Source organism: Chelonia mydas, chromosome 3 (genome assembly GCF_015237465.2).
Source record: "Chelonia mydas isolate rCheMyd1 chromosome 3, rCheMyd1.pri.v2, whole genome shotgun sequence".
In the NCBI taxonomy this organism is placed as follows: Eukaryota; Metazoa; Chordata; order Testudines; family Cheloniidae; genus Chelonia; species Chelonia mydas.
Genome location: NC_057851.1, coordinates 4623148 through 4642212, shown reverse-complemented (window position 1 = coordinate 4642212; position 19065 = coordinate 4623148). Strand labels below are relative to the sequence as shown.

General features: G+C 46.9%; 1 protein-coding gene across 3 annotated transcripts in view; it reads left to right on the top strand.

The window, feature by feature from the left end:
- The window catches only part of NUGGC (nuclear GTPase, germinal center associated), a 90478-nt gene that overhangs the window by 37808 nt on the left and 33605 nt on the right, over window positions 1-19065 (top strand). For all 3 annotated transcript variants that reach the window (XM_037893767.2, XM_037893770.2, XM_037893766.2), the window contains exons 9-14: window positions 655-673; window positions 4337-4426; window positions 5524-5629; window positions 10713-10846; window positions 11850-12011; window positions 16257-16414. In XM_037893767.2, the coding sequence (XP_037749695.1) occupies window positions 655-673; window positions 4337-4426; window positions 5524-5629; window positions 10713-10846; window positions 11850-12011; window positions 16257-16414 (669 nt within the window). The remainder of the gene's footprint in view (window positions 1-654; window positions 674-4336; window positions 4427-5523; window positions 5630-10712; window positions 10847-11849; window positions 12012-16256; window positions 16415-19065) is intronic.

The following is a 19065-nucleotide window of genomic DNA, read 5'->3' as shown; positions in this document are numbered from 1 at the left end:
TGTCTTCTCCCTTGCAGGTGATTTTTACAATGCAAATGATCTCTTCTTGCAACCTGAGATACAAATGAATAGCCCATTGAATTGGGCACACCTGGTCTGAGATGTCTGCCTCTTTCCTTTGTCTGGAGAAAAGTTATCAATTCCCCATGACATGCCTGGTTTACACATATTTTAGTCACATATTTCCTGCCCATCTGTAAAGTTCTTTGTGGGTTGACCATATGTATATACATAATGCAAGAATATTAATGATATATTACATGCAAACTTTTGGATATATATCATGATGGCAGTGTGTGAGGTGTAGCAAGTATGTTAGATCTGACAAGAGTTGCGAACCACCAATTCACTTCTGTGTCACAGGGGTTAGGAATAAACAGGTCATTCTATACTTGCTTTCTACAATGATTCTTGCACCTTCCATTGAAACATCTGGTGCTGGCCACTGCCAGAAACAGGATGCTGGGCTAGATGGACCTTGGGTCTGATCCAGTCTGGCCATGCTTATGAATATGCTAAGCCCATTTCCTACTTTCCAGACTGTATATTGTCACCTTCCTATAACCCCCTGCACATAGTTATGTGCAAGGGGCATGACAGGATTTTTGATGTTTGCCATACCTGATTAAATGTGTCATTTTGATTTTTTTCCAGGGAAAGAAAAGAGAAACACGTGAGTATTTGCAGACTTTTTAAAAAACAAGTTATAGTCTTAAAAATGAACTCTCCATAAACAAAAATGAGGGGTCACTGATTTGTCTTCTGAAGATGGATGTCATCCACTAGGGCTGCTAAATACAATGGGGTGTTCTAGCAAGAGTCCTGATTACTGTAAGAGGAGCTGCCGGGTTAATTTTTTTAAACAGTAGGCATTTATAGCATCCATGGGCCCAGTCTAGGTATCACCTGCTCACCCTACTCATGTGAGCCCCCCATTCGCTTTGAGTGGGTAAGAAAAAGACAGTTTAGCCCACAATCAGGATAAAATTACAAGAGCTATCGGCATTTGTAGTTCAGGAAGGAAGTTAATATCAGCTGGAATAGGGTAAATATCCTAAGAGAGGCCTGGTGCAGTGGCATGAGAGCTGCAAAGTCCCTTGTTCTCATCCCATCTCTGTAACAGTCTCATTGTGTGTCCTTGGGCTAGTCACTTAACCTCTGTGCCCCCTAGCTTCTCCAGCTGTAAAACTGGAGCAATAAGGCAGTCGCTATACATGGGAGCCCTGAGGAATGCAAGACACTAGAATTTAGGCAGCTGAACAACGTTAACAACAAAGTAGAGTGGACTTAGCCATATGGAGTCAAGTATCAGGGGTAGCTATGTTAGTCTGTATCCACAAAAACAACAAGGAGTCTGGTGGCACCTTAAAGACTAACAGATTTATTTGGGCATAAGCTTTCGTGGGTAAAAAACCCACTTCCTCAGATGCATGGAGTGAAGATTACAGATGCAGGCATTATTATACTGACACATGAAGAGAAGGGAGTTACCTCACAAGTGGAGAACCAGTGTTGACGGGGCCAATTCAATCAGGGTGGATGTAGTCCACTCCCAATAATTGATGAGGAGGTATCATTGGCTCTGTCAGCTCTGGTTCTCCTCTTATGAGGTAACTCCCTTCTCTTCATGTGTCAGTATAATAATGCCTGCATCTGTAATCTTCACTCCATGCATGTGAAGAAGTGCATTTTTTACCAACGAAAGCTTATGCCCAAATAAATCTGTTAGTCTTTAAGGTGCCACCGAACTCCTTGTTGTTTTTTTAGCCATATGGGTTCACTTATTTATGGCCATAATCCCAGTAGTATCTGAATGCCTCACAAACATTATTGAATTTATCCTCAACGCCCCTGTGAGGCAGGGCAGGGCTGTTATCCTCATTTTACAGGTGGGGAACTGAGGCACAGAGAGACTAAGTGACTTGTCCAACGGCACACAGGGAGTCAGTGGCAGAGCTGGGAATTCAGTCTGGATCTCAAGTCCCAGTCCAGTGTCTTAACCATTAGATCATCTTTTCTAGCCTTCTATGGCTTATTTCTGAGTCATAAACAAGGGTTCAAAGAACTAAGTTCAGTTCACAGACAAAACAAGCCTTGATCGAGTATTTCCCAGTGTAAAATGGCTCCAGAACAAGACCAAATTAGGAACTGGAGATGTGCTGCAGGTTACAGTACTAATTAACTCCCCTAGAGTTGGTTTTTATGTTTCATGCAGCGATATCTGCCTCACTAACTAACCTGGGATAATAACCTTAATAAAGGATACTTTTAAATTACATGAACCAAAAATGAAATTAATGTTATTGAAAGCAATAATCCTGTTTAACTCTTTTTATAATGAACAGTTAGCTCAATTGATTTAATTTAGCCAAGAGAAGGTTAAAAGGTGACTTGATCACAAGCTACAAATACCTACATGGGAGAGAGATTTCTGAGAGCAGATGACTCTTAAATCTAGCAAAAAAAGCCCTAATAAGATCCAGTGCCTGCAATCTGAAACTAGACAAATTCAGACTAGAAATAAGGCACATTTTTTTTAACAGTGCAGGTAATTACTCATTGAACCAACTTACCTAGGATGGGACCATTACTTGGAGTCTTTACATCAAGACTGACTGTCTTTCCAAAGGCGTGTCCACACAGAGCAGTAAGGTGGACTATGGGTCGTGGGCGTGAGTTGTAAAGAGCACTGACATGTTAGTCATTAACTGGTCCATGTGGAGCTGGCCAGCATGCATTAGAAGTTCCCTGTGAGCTTTACCATAGAATCATAGAAGGGTAAGGCTGGAAGGGATCTTGAGAGGTCATCTAGTCCAGTCCCCTGCACTCAAGGCAGGACTAGGTAATAACTAGACCATTCCCTACAGGTGTTTGTCCAACCTGTTCTTAAAAACCTCCAGTGATGGAGACTCCACAACCTCCCTATGCAATTTGTTCCAGTGCTTAGCTACCCTGACAGGAAGATTTTCTTAATGTTCGTCCTAAGTCTCCCTTGCTGCAATTGAAGCCCATGGCTTCTTTACCTGTCCTCAGAGGTTAAGGAGAACAATTTTTCATCCCCCATCCTTGTAACAACTTTTTATGTACTTGAAAACTGTTATCATGTCTCCCTTCCGTCTTCTCTTCTCCAGACTAAACAAACCCAATTTTTTCAATCTCTCCTTATAGGTCATGTTTTCTAGACCTTTAATCATTTTTGTTGTTCTTCTCTGGACTTCTCCAATTTGTCCACATCTTTCCTGAAATGTGGTGCCCAGAACTGGATATAGTACTCCAGCTGAGGCCTTATAAGTGCTGAGTAGAGCAGAATTACTTTTCGTGTCTTGCTTACAATACTCCTGCTAATACATCTCAGAATGATGTTTGCTTTTTTTGCAACAGTGCTACACTGTTGACTCACATTTAGCTTGTGATCCACTATGACCCCCAGATCCCTTTCTACAGTACTCCTTCCTAGGCAGCCATTTCCCATTTTCTTTGTGTGCAACTGATTGTTCCTTCCTAAGTGGAGTACATTGAATTTCATCCTATTTACTTCAGACCATTTCTCCAGCTTGTCCAGATCATTTTGAATTTTAATCCTATCCTCCAAAGCACCTGCAAACCCTCCTAGCTTGGCACTGTCCGCAGACTTTAAGTGCACTCTCTATGCCATTATCTAAATCATTGATGAAGATATTGAACAGAACTGGACCAAGGACCAATTCCTGTGGGACCCCACTTGTTATGCCCTTCCAGCTTGACTGTGAACCACTGATAACTACTCTCTGAGAACGGTTTTCCAACCAGTTAGGCACCCACCTTATTGTAGCTCCATCTAGGCTGTGTTTCTCTAGTTTGTTTATGAGAAGGTCATGCGAGATGGTATCAACAGCCTTACTAAAGTCAAGATATCCCACATCTACCACTTCCCCGCATCCACAAGGCTTGTTACCCCATCAAGGAAAGCTATTACATTCGGTTTACATGATTTGTTCTTGACGATCCATGTTGACTATTACTAACATAGTGCTGTTTCAAACAGCAGTATGTTAAAAGCACACTAGGGAACTTCTAGCCCACGCTGGCAGGGTCCCCATGGGCCAGTTAATGTGCAACATATTAGTGGGCTCTAGAAATCACATCCCTATAGTTACCATTACTGGTTCATGTAGACAAGCCCTAAAAGATCTGCTCTAGCTCAAACATAAGTTCTGGGCTCGATGCAGAAATTCCTGGGTGAAGTTTGCCCTGTGTTATGTTGGAAACCAGAATAGATGGTGTCTGATGGCTTTAAAATCTATGAAAACATTTTGGGGACTACCTATAGTAGCTTTCATTGTCTTTCCAAATGTAGAAACTTATAGAAACCAAACACGATGCCATTTTAGAGAGGAACGCGTCCGTGAAAAGGAAGAAAAGCAATGGAATGAAGACAAAGCTCAAGGTAAAGTATAATACTGGGTTTTCTAGTTGCAGGAAACCTATTCCTATTATATTTCAATAGTAAATGTGATGGTCCTTGGACTAACATTTATAAGCAAGTATTTTTCCATGAGATGTGATGATTTCTAGGTGGTCTCAACTATACTATAAAAACCTCGATGTCAACACACAAAGTTCTAAGCCCTATTGAATTCTGGGGCCAGATCTATCTTGGCTTTCAGGTGCCTAATTACTGTCAACTTCCAATGGGAGTTAGTTGCCTAACCTTGTTAGGCACTTCTGAAAATCCCATTAGGGAACTCTCCTTTACCTCCAGTGATAAAAACTTGTGTGTTTGGAGCTGACCATCCTCTGTGGTTTGATTCTGAGTCATAAATAAGGGATCCAGGCATTAAAATCAATGTGCAGACAAAGCTGATCCTTGATTCGGTGTTTGCTCAATGAAAATTTGACATCACAAATCCCATCGTTTCACAGTAATACAAAATTAGGAATTTAAGATGCACTGTTTGTCTGCAGCACAAAGCATTCCTTAAACGAATCCGGTAACATAGGGAGAGAGGAAACAAGGCCTCAGAAAGGGAGAGAGATGAGCTGGGACATTGATGGGGCAGAAATTTCACAAGGCTGTTCCTGGTGTGAGAAGCTGCAGGGGAAGAGGCTCTCACCCCAACAATGGTGAGATTATGTGACGAGACAGAGGAGTTTGCCGCTGGAGGGAGGGAGCACAGTTTTGAACTGGATCCTGATATGAAGGGGGTAGGTTGAGGATACGCAACTGATTAAATTCACACTTACTGCACCACTTATTGTACTAACTGTGGCGGAATTCTGCAGTGACAATAGGACTTGCCAGAAGTTGGGGATGGGCGACAGGGGATGGATCACTTCATGATTCCCTGTTCTGTTCATTCCCTCTGGGGCACCTGGCCTTGGCCACTGTGGGAAGACAGGATACTGGGCTAGCTGGACCTTTATTCTGACCCAGTATGGCCGTTCTTATGTATTTTCTGAAGCTGCTTAAATAACCCCACTTTTTACACAATCTGTGTGTGGGTGGTTTTTTGTTTGTTTGTTTGATTTTTGGTTTTTTTTTAGAAAATACTGCCAAGTGACTCAGAAATTCTGAACAAGGCTGATCTCGTTTATACGGTCAGTGCTAAAGAATACTGGAGGGAGAATTATATCACTAAGGAAGAGACAGGTAACATGCAATTATTCTTTCAACATGAATTGCTAATGCTTCATTTATCGGAGTGCTGACTCTGCATCTGTGTGCATCTCTTACTGGTGATGGGCACACACCACAGATGCAGGAATTTGGTTCAAAGCAGCATCTAAATGTGCAGATGCTTTTCCCCAAACTGTGGGGATTATATTTATTGTTATTTGTATTACAATTACACCTGTATTACAATTGTATTACAAATCTAAAACCAAAATCAGGGCTCTGTGGTGCTAGGCGATCTACATGCGCATAATAAGAGACAGTCCCTGCCATAAAGAGCTGATGATCTAAATAGATTCGACAAACAAAGTGAGTGTCACTGTCTCTGTTTTAATGGGGAACTGAGGCTCAGAGATTAAGTGACTTGGCCAAGGTCACACAGTATCTGTGGCAGAGCCAAAAATTGAATCCACAACTCTGAGTCCTAGTGCACTGCAGACACAGAAATCTATGGGGGTTGCAGGTGCTCAGCACCTCTCAGGTTCAGGCCCTCTCCAATGACCATCTGAGAGCCCCACTTCTGGCTTCTCTTCCACCAGTGACCCCATCTTTCTCCCAACCCAAACCTCTATAGGCCCCCTGTCCAGTCCCTTCCCTTGACATCTCAGTAGCCCTCCCCTACAGCCCTCTACATACGCTGCCTTGTTGCATGGGACCCAGTTGTTCTGCTGGGCCCATCCACTGCTGAATCCAGAATCCTGACATCTTTGTGCCCTGAACGGGAGCTTAGCCTGCAGTGCAAGGCTTGAGAAGCTTTACCTGTTAATGATCAAGGATCAGACTCGCTAAAGCTGGCCCAGGGTGTTGTAAATTCCGCGCCCCTGCCCCAGCCTGGCCCCTGCACCCAAAGGGAGGCATTGTCCTAAGGGGAGGCAAGTGCTGTTGCCACCAGCGCCCTTCTGTGGGGTTCCTGCAGGGAAGGCACCTTCTCCATTGCAGCTGAGGGCCCGGGCTCTCCAGGAGATGGGGGCTGCCCAGGGATCAATGCCCTGTATTAGCCTATCCCTCAGCTGTTCCAGCAACACCACCTCTGCAGCTAGCATTGCCCACGCATTGGGCTGCACTGGCAAAGCAGACGTTGTAGCCATTGATGTCACTGCTGTGGGTGCTGTGAATCCCTGTCTCTGCCTGAGCCTCAGGGGGTATAACATACAGGGCCAGCGAGGGGACTTAACTCAGCCCCTGAGTGCTAGAGGTTCAATACCCCAAGTACCTGTCATTGCACAGCCACAACCTTCCTTGCCTGTCACACAGCCTGCCGGGAAGCTGCAGGAGAGGTGGCATTCACAGGACACAGCACTATATGTGTTGTTGATAGCAAGGCTTAGCTCTGCTTCTCGGCCCCCTGTTTTCTTCTTTGTGTTGCTTCCCCTTTTCCTCTCCCAACGTTGTGTAGCTTGTGACTGCATGTGCAGATCCCTGTGTAACACTGACAGACCCCGGTCATTGGCGGGATCGAACTGGGGACCTCTGGAGCTTAGTGCATGAGCCTCTACCGCATGAATTAAAAGCCAACTGGCTGTTAGCTAAGGCTGTAGAGCAGACTCATTTTATATATCTCTCTAAATGGTCTCTGTGCCACTAGATGGGACAGAACACCACACCCAGGAGATGTGTGGGTTACACCTGCACAAACCAGCCACTGCTGCCCTGCTCAGATCTGCAGCAGGCAATGTGTAGGTCCCTGAGTTTCTGAGACACCAGCTTTTCCTCCAAGTCTCTTGACTGAAACAAGAGCTGTTCTATAGAGGGAACGTTCACCCATGTTCATACCGAAGCAGCCTGGAGCTCTAAGCACATCATGACATGGGGAGGGGGGTATCATGGCTTCACCCCTACAGTCCTCACCCCCACCTGTAGTGCCAGTGCTAGGAGGGCCCCCTCTGCTCCCAGAGTGGCAATGGCAGAGATTCACAGATGTGAGGGCCAGAAGGACCATTGTGATCATCTAGTCTGACCTCCTGCATAACACAGGTCATAGGACTGCGCTGGAGTAATTCCTGCTCCAAGTCCAACTGCTGGGTTTGAACTAGAGCCTGCTCTTCAGAAAAACATCCAGTAATAATACCTAGCTTTTCAGCACTAGATTCAAACATTTACAACGAGTGAGAATCCACCACAACCTCTGGTATGTTGTTCCAGTGGTTAATGACCCTCAATGTTAAAAATGTACATCTTATTTCTAGTCTGAATTTGTCTAGCTTAACTTCCAGCCACTGGATCATGTTACAGCTTTGTCTGCTAGACTGAAGAGCCCATTATCAAATTTTTATTCCCCATTTAGGTACTTAGACTCAAGGAGTTCAATCTATTTAGCTTAACAAAGAGAAGGTTAAGGTTTACCTTGAGCCTCTATCACAATAAGGCATGTTGCAAATTTCCAAATGCATATTGCAATATCCAAACTTCCCATACTAATGCGGTCAGTACATCTTGCAGTTAAGGCACTTGTTCTGATAAACAGGATGTTATGCTAAACCTCAAGCAACTAAATTCTCCACTCTCACTAAACTAAATTTTCCACTCTTAATAAAGGTTGCACAATGTAACATCATTATTACAAATTATTCATAAAGCTTGCAAAGCGGTTGATTCACTTGATAATAGGCCTTTACTTAGCAATAGGTCCTTTGGCTTAATAGTCGAGAGAGCCTACTTCTTCCCACCAGGCCTGACTGCCCAATGCCCTTCTCCTCAGGAGCAGCATGAGTGTAAACAGGAGTCCCCTCTGCTTTCTGTGTTTCTGTTTGGATGGGTCAAGCCATCTGCAGTCTTCCCCTCCTGCTATGCACAGAGCGCTCTGCTGGGCTGGAGTTCGGAGAGCCCCAGGGTAGTGGGGTTAATACCCCACTGAAATAAATGGGGCAGTGGCCACCCTCACAGCAATTAGTTCAGGCTCTGTGCAGATTCAGGCAGATGTTACTGAACCAGTTTCCAAGCTATTCCTCACAACTGTGAGGACTAGAGACTTTACTTTTTGTAAATGCAGGCTGGGATTCTGATGTAATCACACTGCTCCTGGAGCTGGGGTCCTAGGCCTAGGCCTTAATCCAACCCTGTGTTCACTGACGGGAATCTCTGCAGGAGCAATGTTCCCCCTGTTGAACATCCTGCAGGAGGAACGTCTCCTGCCACATTTCTAAGGATATGTCCACACTACAAGCGCTGCCGTCGCAGCTACATTGCTGACGTGCTGTAGCGTAGGCACTCGCTTCAGAAAACGGAAGGGGGTTTTCTTTTGCCGTAGCAAATTCATCCCCTCGAGAGGTGGTAGCGAGGCTGCTGACCCAGCTTTGTCTACAGTCTTCAAGGCTGAGGATGTGAGGGAGATTCCCAAAGCTGAGCCAGTCTTTTTCGGTGAGAAATCTGAGGAACTGTCCCAGATTGAGGTGTCGTAAGAGGAGGTTTTGGAACAAACAGATAAACTAAACAGTAATAAGTCACCAGGACCGGACGGTATTCACCCAAGAGTTCTGAAGAAACTCAAATGTGAAACTGCAGAACTACTAACTGTAGTCTCTAACCTATCATTTAAATCAGCTTCTGTACCAGACGACTGGAGGATAGCTAATGTGACGCCAATTTTTAAAAAGGGCTCCAGAGCTGATCCCGGCACTTACAGGCCAGTAAGCCTGACTTCAGTATCGGGAAAACTGATTGAAACTATAGTAAAGAACAGGAGGATTTGTGGCACCTTAAAGACTAACCAATTTATTTGAGCATAAGCTTTCGTGAGCTACAGCTCACTTCACTCCTTTTCTTTTTGCGAATACAGACTAACACGGCTGTTACTCTGAAACCTATAGTAAAGAACAGAATTGTCAGACACATAGATGAACATAATTTGTTGGGGAAGAGTCAACATGGTTTTTGTAAAGGGAAATCATGCCTCACCAATCTACTAGAATTCTTTGAGGGGGTCAACAAGCATGTAGGGGATTCAGTGGATATCATGTATTTAGATTTTCAGAAAGCCTTTGACAAGGTCCCTCACCAAAGGCTCTTAAGCAAAGTAAGCTGCCATGGGATAAGAGGGAAGGTTCTCTCATGGATTGTTAACTGGTTAAAGGATAGGAAACAAAGGGTAGGAATAAATGGTCATTTCTCAGAATGGAGAGAGGTAAATAGTGGTGTCCCCCAGGGGTCTGTTCTGGGACCAGTCCTATTCAACATATTCATAAACGATCTGGAAAAAGGGGTAAACAGTGATGTGGCAAAATTTACAGATGATACAAAACTACTCAAGATAGTTAAGTCCCAGGCAGACAGCGAAGAGTTACAAATGGATCCTACAAATCTGGGTGACTTGGTAACACAATGGCAGATGAAATTCACTGTTGATAAATGCAAAGTAATGCACATTGGAAAACGTAATCCCAACTAGACATATAAAATGATGGGGTCTAAATTAACTGTTCCCACTCAAGAAAGATATCATGGAGTCATTGTGGATAGTTCTCTGAAAACATCCACTCAATGTGCAGCAGCAGTCCAAAAAGCGACCAGAATGCTGGGAATCATTAAGAAAGGGAGAGATAGTAAGACAGAAAATATCATGTTGCCACTATATAAATCCATGGCACACCCACATTTGAACACTGCATACTGATCTCATTACTCCATCTCAAAAAAGATATACTGTATTGGAATTGGAAAAGGTTTAGAAAGAGGGCAACAAAAATGACTAGGGGTATAGAACAGCTTCTGTATGAGGAGAGATTAATAAAACTGGAACTTTTCAGATTGGAAAAGAGATGACTGGGGGGGATATGATAGAGGTCTATAAAATCATGTCTGGTGTGGAGAAAGTAAATAAGGAAGTGTTATTTACTCCTCATAACACAAGAACTAGGGGTCATCAAATGAAATGAATAGGCAGCAGGTTTAAAATAAAAACAGGATACTGGGCTAGATGGACCTTTGGTCTGACCCAATATGGACGTTCTTATGTTCTTTCTTACATCACACAGGGTGTGAAATTTTTCACAGCCCTGAGCACCATGGCTAGGTCATCCTCGGTGTAGACCAGGACTAACTCCGCCTATCTGTGCTATTCCAGAGATCCCCAAGCTGAGAGAGTACGTCAGGAATATCTATCTGACAGAGAAGAAGAAGCTCCTAGTGGATTATATAACCAAGGCTCTCAGCATTGTCCTGCTGGCTGAGAATTTCAACTCCACACGAGACATGGTGGTACGGCTGGAACAGCTTTGAGCACTACAATCTGCTTCACGGCTAGCACAGTGATGATGCAGTGAATATTCCCCTCTCTTCCCACTGCAGCAGTTTCTCTGCACTCTGCCTTCTCCCCGTTCCATCCCTGTTACTTTGAACCAGGCCACTCGCCCCATGGTTCCTAGCAGGAAACATATGCAGATCTGCTCCAAAAATCTAGTAATGAGCTGGCTAGTGTGTAAATGCCTCACTGCCCCCCAGTGGATGGAGCTGGAGCCATAGCCATACTGCTGACCGCTAATGGGGTCAGTTCCGTAGGGAGAGGACACAGGAGGCTCTGAGTTCTGTCCCTAGAGCAGGGTTAGATGATGATGTGGTAGTAAACTCGGCACCCTTTTTACAGTACAGCTTACTCCATTGGCAGCATCAGTGAAACTGTGTCTGAGCTGAAACATGCTATTTTCCCTAGGGGAGACACACCTACATTGTCCAAGGCTATGCTCTACTTGGCCGGTTGGGCTTTTCGATGATGTGACACCAAGCACTACCTCCCAGTTGCTCACCACTGACCCATATCACTGGGGGGCAAAAACATATCCCTGCGTCCATTGTGTTCTGTGGGTGGGCAAAGCAGTGAAAGGAGGAAAAAGATACAGAGATTCTGTTCCTTTCCCCCTATCTATAACTGAAGTTTAAAACCACTACAGGCTTTATCTGCAAAGGCAGCCAAACCTTGTACCTCCCCTGTTGCCCAGCTGTCACTTCCCCCTCTCCTTCGTGCGGCCTCCAGCATCATGCCACGCTAGGGCTTTGGTTCAGTACTGACGCAGAGCACCCCAGCTGGATTGGCGACACCGCCTCTTCCAGCACCGTGTGTTCTTTAGATGCCTCCCATCGAGGTGCTGACCGAACCCAGGCCTGCGCTGCGGTTTCTCGCAAGGAGAAATCTTGGAGTGTATCTTTATTTTGCCTCCAGCATCAGCTGCACAATGATGTGTCCTGTGCTGTTCTGCCGTTGCAGGATCACTATCAGCAGAGCGGCTTGGAAGGCTTTGTGGAGGACAAGATCAAGGCTTTGGAGAAGGAGATTGAGCAATGTTTTGCCCAGCTGGAACAGCCCCTTAACGAAGGCGTGAAGCAAGCAAAATTATCTCATCAAAAAGCGTTCTCTCAGCTCCTTACAGTGAGTAGCAAGCTCTGATCTCCTCTCAAAGATGATTTCTCAGGGCTTGTCCACGTTAAAGCCGTGCCATGTGGCTTGTGTAGTCGCGGCCGAGCTCTCCCAGCGCTCTAGAAAAACACCTCCACAAGGGGCGTAGCTACCAGCGCTGGGAGCACGGCTCCCCGCACTGGTGCACTGTCTACACTGGCACTTTACGGCGCTGAAACTTGCAGCGCTCGGGGGGTGATTTTTCACACTCCTGAGCGACAAAGTTGCTGCACTGTAAAGCCCCAGTGTAGACAAGCCCTCAGTCTTTGCAATGCGAGCGTGGTGTGTCGTGTGTGTCACCTGGACTCTTCAGAGGTCGAGAACACTCCTGTCAAACACTCAGACCTTGGCAGCGAACAAGGAGCTCCCCAGCTAGCAGCTTCCAGCCCTTGGGGCAGTAGCTGACTGGACCTCTCAGTTGCTGGTGAAACACAAATCTGTAACCTGTATCCAAAGCGGTGCAGGGATTGGGATCAGCCTATAAAATATCCATTCCCTGGATCTCTACAAACCTCACACTCTACAGGGCACCATCTTCTCCCCATAGACCCAGCTAACATGGGCAAGAATTCACAGACCCTCCCCTCAGTAAGTGCTTCCCCATTCACATGTTCTGTAACCAAGACAGAATCCCAGTTCAGAGCAGTTAGCTGAGAGCTAAGTATAAATTCCACAGATTCTGTAGCATGGTTGTTAATGGTATTGATTGCCATTTGATATTAATTTAATGAGCTGGGGCTAATAGATTCTCATTCCAGAATCAGACTCAACAGAATTAAAACAAATAAGTTCAATATCTTGTAGGGAACCCAGGGTGCATGGCAAAGACACTCACGCTGAGGGCAAAGCAAAGCCTTAGCCACTTTTATTAACACAATCAAGGAAGACAAGGAAGTTCCAAACCACAAAAACAAATAGCAGTAATATAGCATTAGGGATACCTGTGGTGTCATCCCCGCCATATGGTCATATACTTTTATACTCACACCCTTCCTAGGGGACCTGGTGGTGAAAGACAAAGGAGTAGCCCTGTCCCTGGCATGCCAAATGAGTCTGATGGTTCAGACCCCCAACACCCAAAGGTCAGTGGTAGATAAGAACAATGAAGAGCTGAAGGGTCAGTGATGGAAAGCTAGTGCCCGCTACATGGTGGCTTGGGCTATTGTAGGGCCTAGGTGCTATCATGAATATTCATTCAGATGCTCAGCTTCCCATGTCCAAATCTGACTTCCTCACCCTCATAATATGGGGGTGCCCTTATCTGATAGGTTAACATATTAATGCCTTTAGCTCATTACCATAGATGTCACCTATTGCTAATACAAGTTTGTGGTTAAACATCTGCCAACAATTCTATCCTAAAATATCCCAGCCCAGTATCAGTTCAGTGTTTCTGCAGTTGCCTGGTATCGTTAAATACCAACTCCCTCTCTTGAGCAAGCTATTACCCTAGATTTTGGGGAACTGAGAACTGCCGGGCCGTTTTATTTATGCTAAGGGTCATAGGCGTACTTTACTTATCCTAAGGTGGTTAAGTCAGTGCCTTACAGGATACAGGCCTGTAGGTTCCTTGCGTTACTGCTAAGTAAAATAAAAGGCTAAGCTAGCTCTATGGGCTACACCACTAAAGGTAATAAATGTTCCCCCGCCCCCCGCTCTCCTTCTAGGTCCATAAAACACACCGCTGTGTGTGACGGGTTCGGTCACAGAGACCCCCTTGGGACTGTCACCTGATGTGCTGAGGTTACCTCCGCGCCTTCCTACCAGCTTGGGACTCCAGAACCCTGCCTTGCTGAGCCAGACACGCTAGCCGGCTGCAACACAGACCCAGGTCTGGTCCACGCCCCCAAAGTTGCAGACTTTAGCTAAAAACTGCTCAGCAGGTCACCTCTCTCCAGCACCCAGACACCCAGCTTCCCATGGGATCCAAACCCCAAATAAATCCATTTTACTCTGTATAAAGATTATACTGGGTAAACTCATAAATTGTCCGCCCTCTATAACACTGATAGAGAGAGATGCACAGCTGTTTGCTCCCCCAGGTATTAATCACTTACTCTGGGTTTAATAATAAACAAAAGTGATTTTATTAAGTATAAAAAGTAGGATTTAAGTGGTTTCAAATAATAACAGGCACAACAAAGTAAGTTACCAAGCAAAGTAAAACAAAACATGCAAGTCTAAGCCTAATACAGTAAAGAAACTGAATACAGGTAAATCTCACCCTCAGAGATGTTCCAATTAGCTTCTTTCACAGACTAGACTCCTCCTTAGTCTGGGCCCAATCCTTTCCCTGGTACAGTTTCTGTTAGTTCCAGCTCAGGTGGTAACTATGGAATTTCTCATGACTGCAGCCCCCTTTGTTCTGTGCCACCCCCTTTTATAGCTTTGGCACAAGGAGGGAATCCTTTGTCTCTCTCTGGGTTTCCACCCCTCCTTCTAAATGGAAAAACACCAGGTTTAAGATGGATTCCAGTATCATATGACATGTTCACATGGCCTGTGAGACTTCATTACCCACTGGCTGGCTCCCACGTATACAGGAAGGCTTACAAGTAAACAGAGCCATTTACAACCAATTGTCCTGGTCAATGGGAGCCATCAAGATTCTAAACCACCATTAATGGCCCACACTTTGCATAATTACAATAAGACTTCAGAGTAATACTTCATATTTCTAGCTTCAGATACAAGAATGATACATTCATACAAATAGGATTAACACACTCAGTAGATTATAAGATTTGTAATGATTCCTTACAAGAGACCTTTTGCATAAAGCATTTTCCAGCTACATTATATTCACATTCCAAGCATATTTTTATAAAGCATATGGAGTGCAACGTCACACTATGGACCAATATTATCCTACTACTTCCCTAGTAAGTAAAGCTGGAATAGCACTGACCTGTACCCGGAGTGGTGCAGGGATTGGGACCCAGCCCTCACAGCAACTTCAGTTCTTGGTCCTGCTTCGCTCAGCTGCTGAGTCCACAGGGCTGTTTTTAATTCCTCTATTTATAACTTTCCCCCATTCGCTGATTGGCTCAGCTCTCAGAGGTGACTTGGGTATGACCTGCAAAGCTACACAGCCTCATTAACCACTACTGAGCTCATCAGGTAACTGCCATGCCCTGTTCTGGAAGTTTCTGGGTCTTTCGGAGTTGTCCTGCCCTGCTCTCTGCATGTCTGCATGTCTCTGCAAAGACACAGAATAACCAGCTAAGATCCATGTCTCTCCCGCCTCCCGTGAAGGGACAAAGTCAAATGCTTCAGGGTAAAGCACATGGGTTAGAGTAGCTCTTCAGGACAGAGCCTCTCTCATTATGGGTGCATCTACACTGCAGCTGGCATCGAGTGAATGCACTACAAATAGAAGTGTAGCAGTGGTGGCATGGGTGTTGGGAGTTTGGGGGGTTAGCAGGGCCGGTGCAACCACTAAGCGAACAAGGGGGCCGCCTAGGGCGCCACGTGGTTGGGGGCGACCAAAAGCGCGCTCTGGAGAGGCGGTGGAGTGGAGGTGAACTGGGGCGGGGTGGGGTGGTGAGGGCCGCCTGCAGCAAGTAATGGGGGGGGGGGCGCGGTGCACAGGAGAACCGCTCCCCGCCACAGCTCACCTCTGCTCCGCCTCCTCCCCTGAGCACCGCCCCGCTCTGCTTCTCTCCCTCCCAGGCTCGTGCGCCAAACAGCTGATTGGCGCCGCAAGCCTGGGAGGTGGGAGAAGCGGCAGCGTGCTCGGGGAGGAGGCGGAGCAGAGGTGAGCTGGGGCGGGGAGCTGCCGCATGCGGCTCCCTGGGCTGAGGGAGGGGGAGGCGGAGAATTGCCGCACAGCTCCCCGGGCCAAGGGGAGGGAGGGAGGGGGCAGCAGGGAGCTGCCGCAGGGTGGGCGCCTCAGGGCGGAGAGGGGAGCTGCTGCAGGGCTGGGGACGGGGGAGCAGGCGCAAGGTGGAAGTTTTGCCTAGGGTGCAAAACATCCTTGCACCGGCCCTGGGGGTTAGCTGCCCCAAGTACATACCTAGGATCTTGGACAGATCAGAGTTAGTGTGGATATGTCTATTTCAACTGGAAATTACACCTTCCAGCTCCTCTGCATGTATGTACAGCTCCCTGCACAATGGGGCCCTATCTTAACTCGGGTTTATAGGTCCTACTGTAATACAAATTGTATGTAATGTATCCCATACCCATTTCATTACAACTGTGTTTCCAATTATCCAGCGAGACACTGGCTACAGAGGCTTCCACAAGACCCTGAAAGCCGTGTGCCAGAAGAATGGTGTATATGCGTCCCGGGTCTTCGCCCGCATAGACCTGAATGTCACCCTCGCTCAGCCCATCTATGACAAAATCAACCCAAAGTTCGCAAACATATTCAGGTGAGAGGAGCCCTGTCCCACTCAGGCTGCAAAGACACCGAGCCTCCTTTGGTAGGGCTGTCTGGGCTCCCCATTGGCCTCAGGATCCTGCAGAATCCTGTTCTCTGGCCCTCCTGGGTAACCCAGTCTGGTGGAGTCCCCCACCAGCTCCCCAACCCCATTCCAGCTGGAGCATGACGTGAGGTTCTGTGGGGACTAGAACCTGGGTGTGCAGGACGGCTGACACCTCCACATGACTACCCAGTGGCCACGGTAGGGCTACATGTGTTATCATATAGACCAGGGATTCTCAAACAGGGAGTTGTGCGATTATTACATGGGGGGGGTCGTGAGCAGTCAGCCTCCGCCCCCAAACCCCCCTTCACCTCCAGCATTTATAATAGTGTTAAATGATAAAAAGTGTTTTAAATGTATAAGGGGGTATCACACTCAGAGGCTTGCTGTGTGGACGAGGTCACCAATACAGACGTTTGAGAACCACGGATATAGACCCTGTGGAGATAAACAGCACAGGAAGTACCACCTGGGAAGGCCAGACTGACAGCTTCCCTCGTGGCCCCTGATTGGTCCAGGCACCCTAGTTAAACCCAGGAGGAGTGCCAGGAAGTGTCTGTGAAACAAGGTGAACTCCCCAGCTGTAGTGATGTGCACAGGAACCAGCAAACGGAGCTGAAACCAGTGGAATTTAAGTGGGAGTTCCATTGGAGGAGAAGGGAGGAGGCAAGCCCCTGTTCCTTAGGGGAAGTGAGCGAGTTCTTGTGTGTTGTGTGGTGGTGGTGGTTGTTTCAGTTTGCAGGGGCTGATAGGGGCCAGTGTGCTATGAGAGAAGCAGAGCCTTTGATCATAGCAGAGCCCCAATTAGGGGATGGGCCTTCCCCCATTAGAGGGTGGGACTTCCCTGATTAGGAGCCCTATAAAGGCAGCAAAGCAGCCAGTCAGTGGCACAGGAGTGAGCAAACAGGACAGAAAACAGGGGAGTTCGAGTGGGAGTTTATAAGGGGAGCTTGCGGGAGGTAGTGTTTGGTGTTTGTTTGTTTTTTGTTTCCACCTGACAGAACCTTAAGCAGGAAGGTTATGACAGATACAAAGGCAGCAGTGGTAATGACCCAAGGAATGGAAGAGACAATGAAGATGACTGGATGTGGAAGCTGCAGGTTGTACATTATCCTGGAGCGGGTACCTGAAAAGAGCTTCGTTTGCATGAAATGCCAGCATAGGCTGGTGGAAGAGAAGATCCAAGTCTTGGAGATGCAAGTGGAAACTAGGTTGAATTTCAAAGGGTATTCGAGCGGATGATAGAGAGAAGGTGAGAGGAAGCTAAAGGGAAAAGTCAAGACACTCAAATGCAAGCTGGACTGGAGAACTGTGAGGGTAGACTGCTGGGTGAAGAAAGTGGCCAGAGGAAGCGTGTGACTACAAGAACCAGGCAGAGGAAAGACCGGCTAGTGAAGGGGAAATAGAGCTCAGGAAGAGATTTGCTGAGCTGGAGAATGAAGAAGGGGCACAGCAGGCAGTAACAGAAGGTGATAGGGCAAGGAAGAAGAGAAGAGTGGCTAGCCCTAAAAGCAGAGGGGAAGAGTCAATAGAGAGAGCCTCTATCCTCCTGGGGATGACTTGCAGAAGATTGCAAGAGAGAACAAAAGACAAGAGGACTTGCAGCCAGAAAAAAGGCTGGAGAATCGCACCACCTCCAAGATGAGGCAGATCCATCTGATTGGGGGCTCCTTACTAAGAAGAACAGACAGGCTTGTCACCAGAGCTGATCTGGAGAAAAGAAGGGTGTGCTGTCTGATGGGCGCTAAGATATGGGCCGGGCTGGATTTACAATTTACTCGCCCCTAGGCACAGAATCTTCAGCACCCCCTCCTGCATCCCCATGTGGCCCCGCCTGGAGCCCCCCTCCTGCATCCCCATTTGGCCCTGCCTGGAGGCCTCCAGAAGCCCTCTGTGGCCCGCTCTGCCTCCTAACCTGGCTCCGAGAAGGCTGCTGTGACTTGAAGAAAAAATGCCCCCACCACCTGCCTGCCAGCTGTTTGCTGCCACTCACAAGACCAGTCAGCTCGAGCCAGCTCAGGCTGATCTGGCACCACAGCGGCCTCTGGAAAATTCTGCCTCCCTTGGACAAGACTTCTGCACATGTTGCAAATGGCTAAGGGGAGGAAGCATGATGTGAGACAAGCAGCGTGTGGGGCATCTCAGCAAGGGGCAGGGCAGATCAGGAGGCTCTCTCCCTCCCCAGCAGTGTGGCCAGCGGCAGCAGGGCAGCAAAATAGCTCAAAGTACCGCAACTCACAAGTGCTAAAATTAGCCCAACTAGGCTAGGAAATTGCATACTTGGCAACCTAATGCTGTCGCCCCTAGGCATGTGCCTAATTAGAAATACAGCCCTGGATATGGGATGCGGATTGGAGGCTGAACAGGATCCTAACAGGAGCAGGCAAGAATCCACTGACTGTATTTCACATGGGAACAAATGATACCGGTAGATTCTTTCTGGAGCGCACCAAGGGAGACTGTGCCAGACTGGGGAAGAAGTTTAAGGAAATGGAATCCGTGGAAGGAGGATAACGAAGGCGAGACAAAATTATGATGATCAACAGATGGCTCAGGCAGTGGTGCTATCAGGAGGGCTTTGGGATGTTTGACCACAA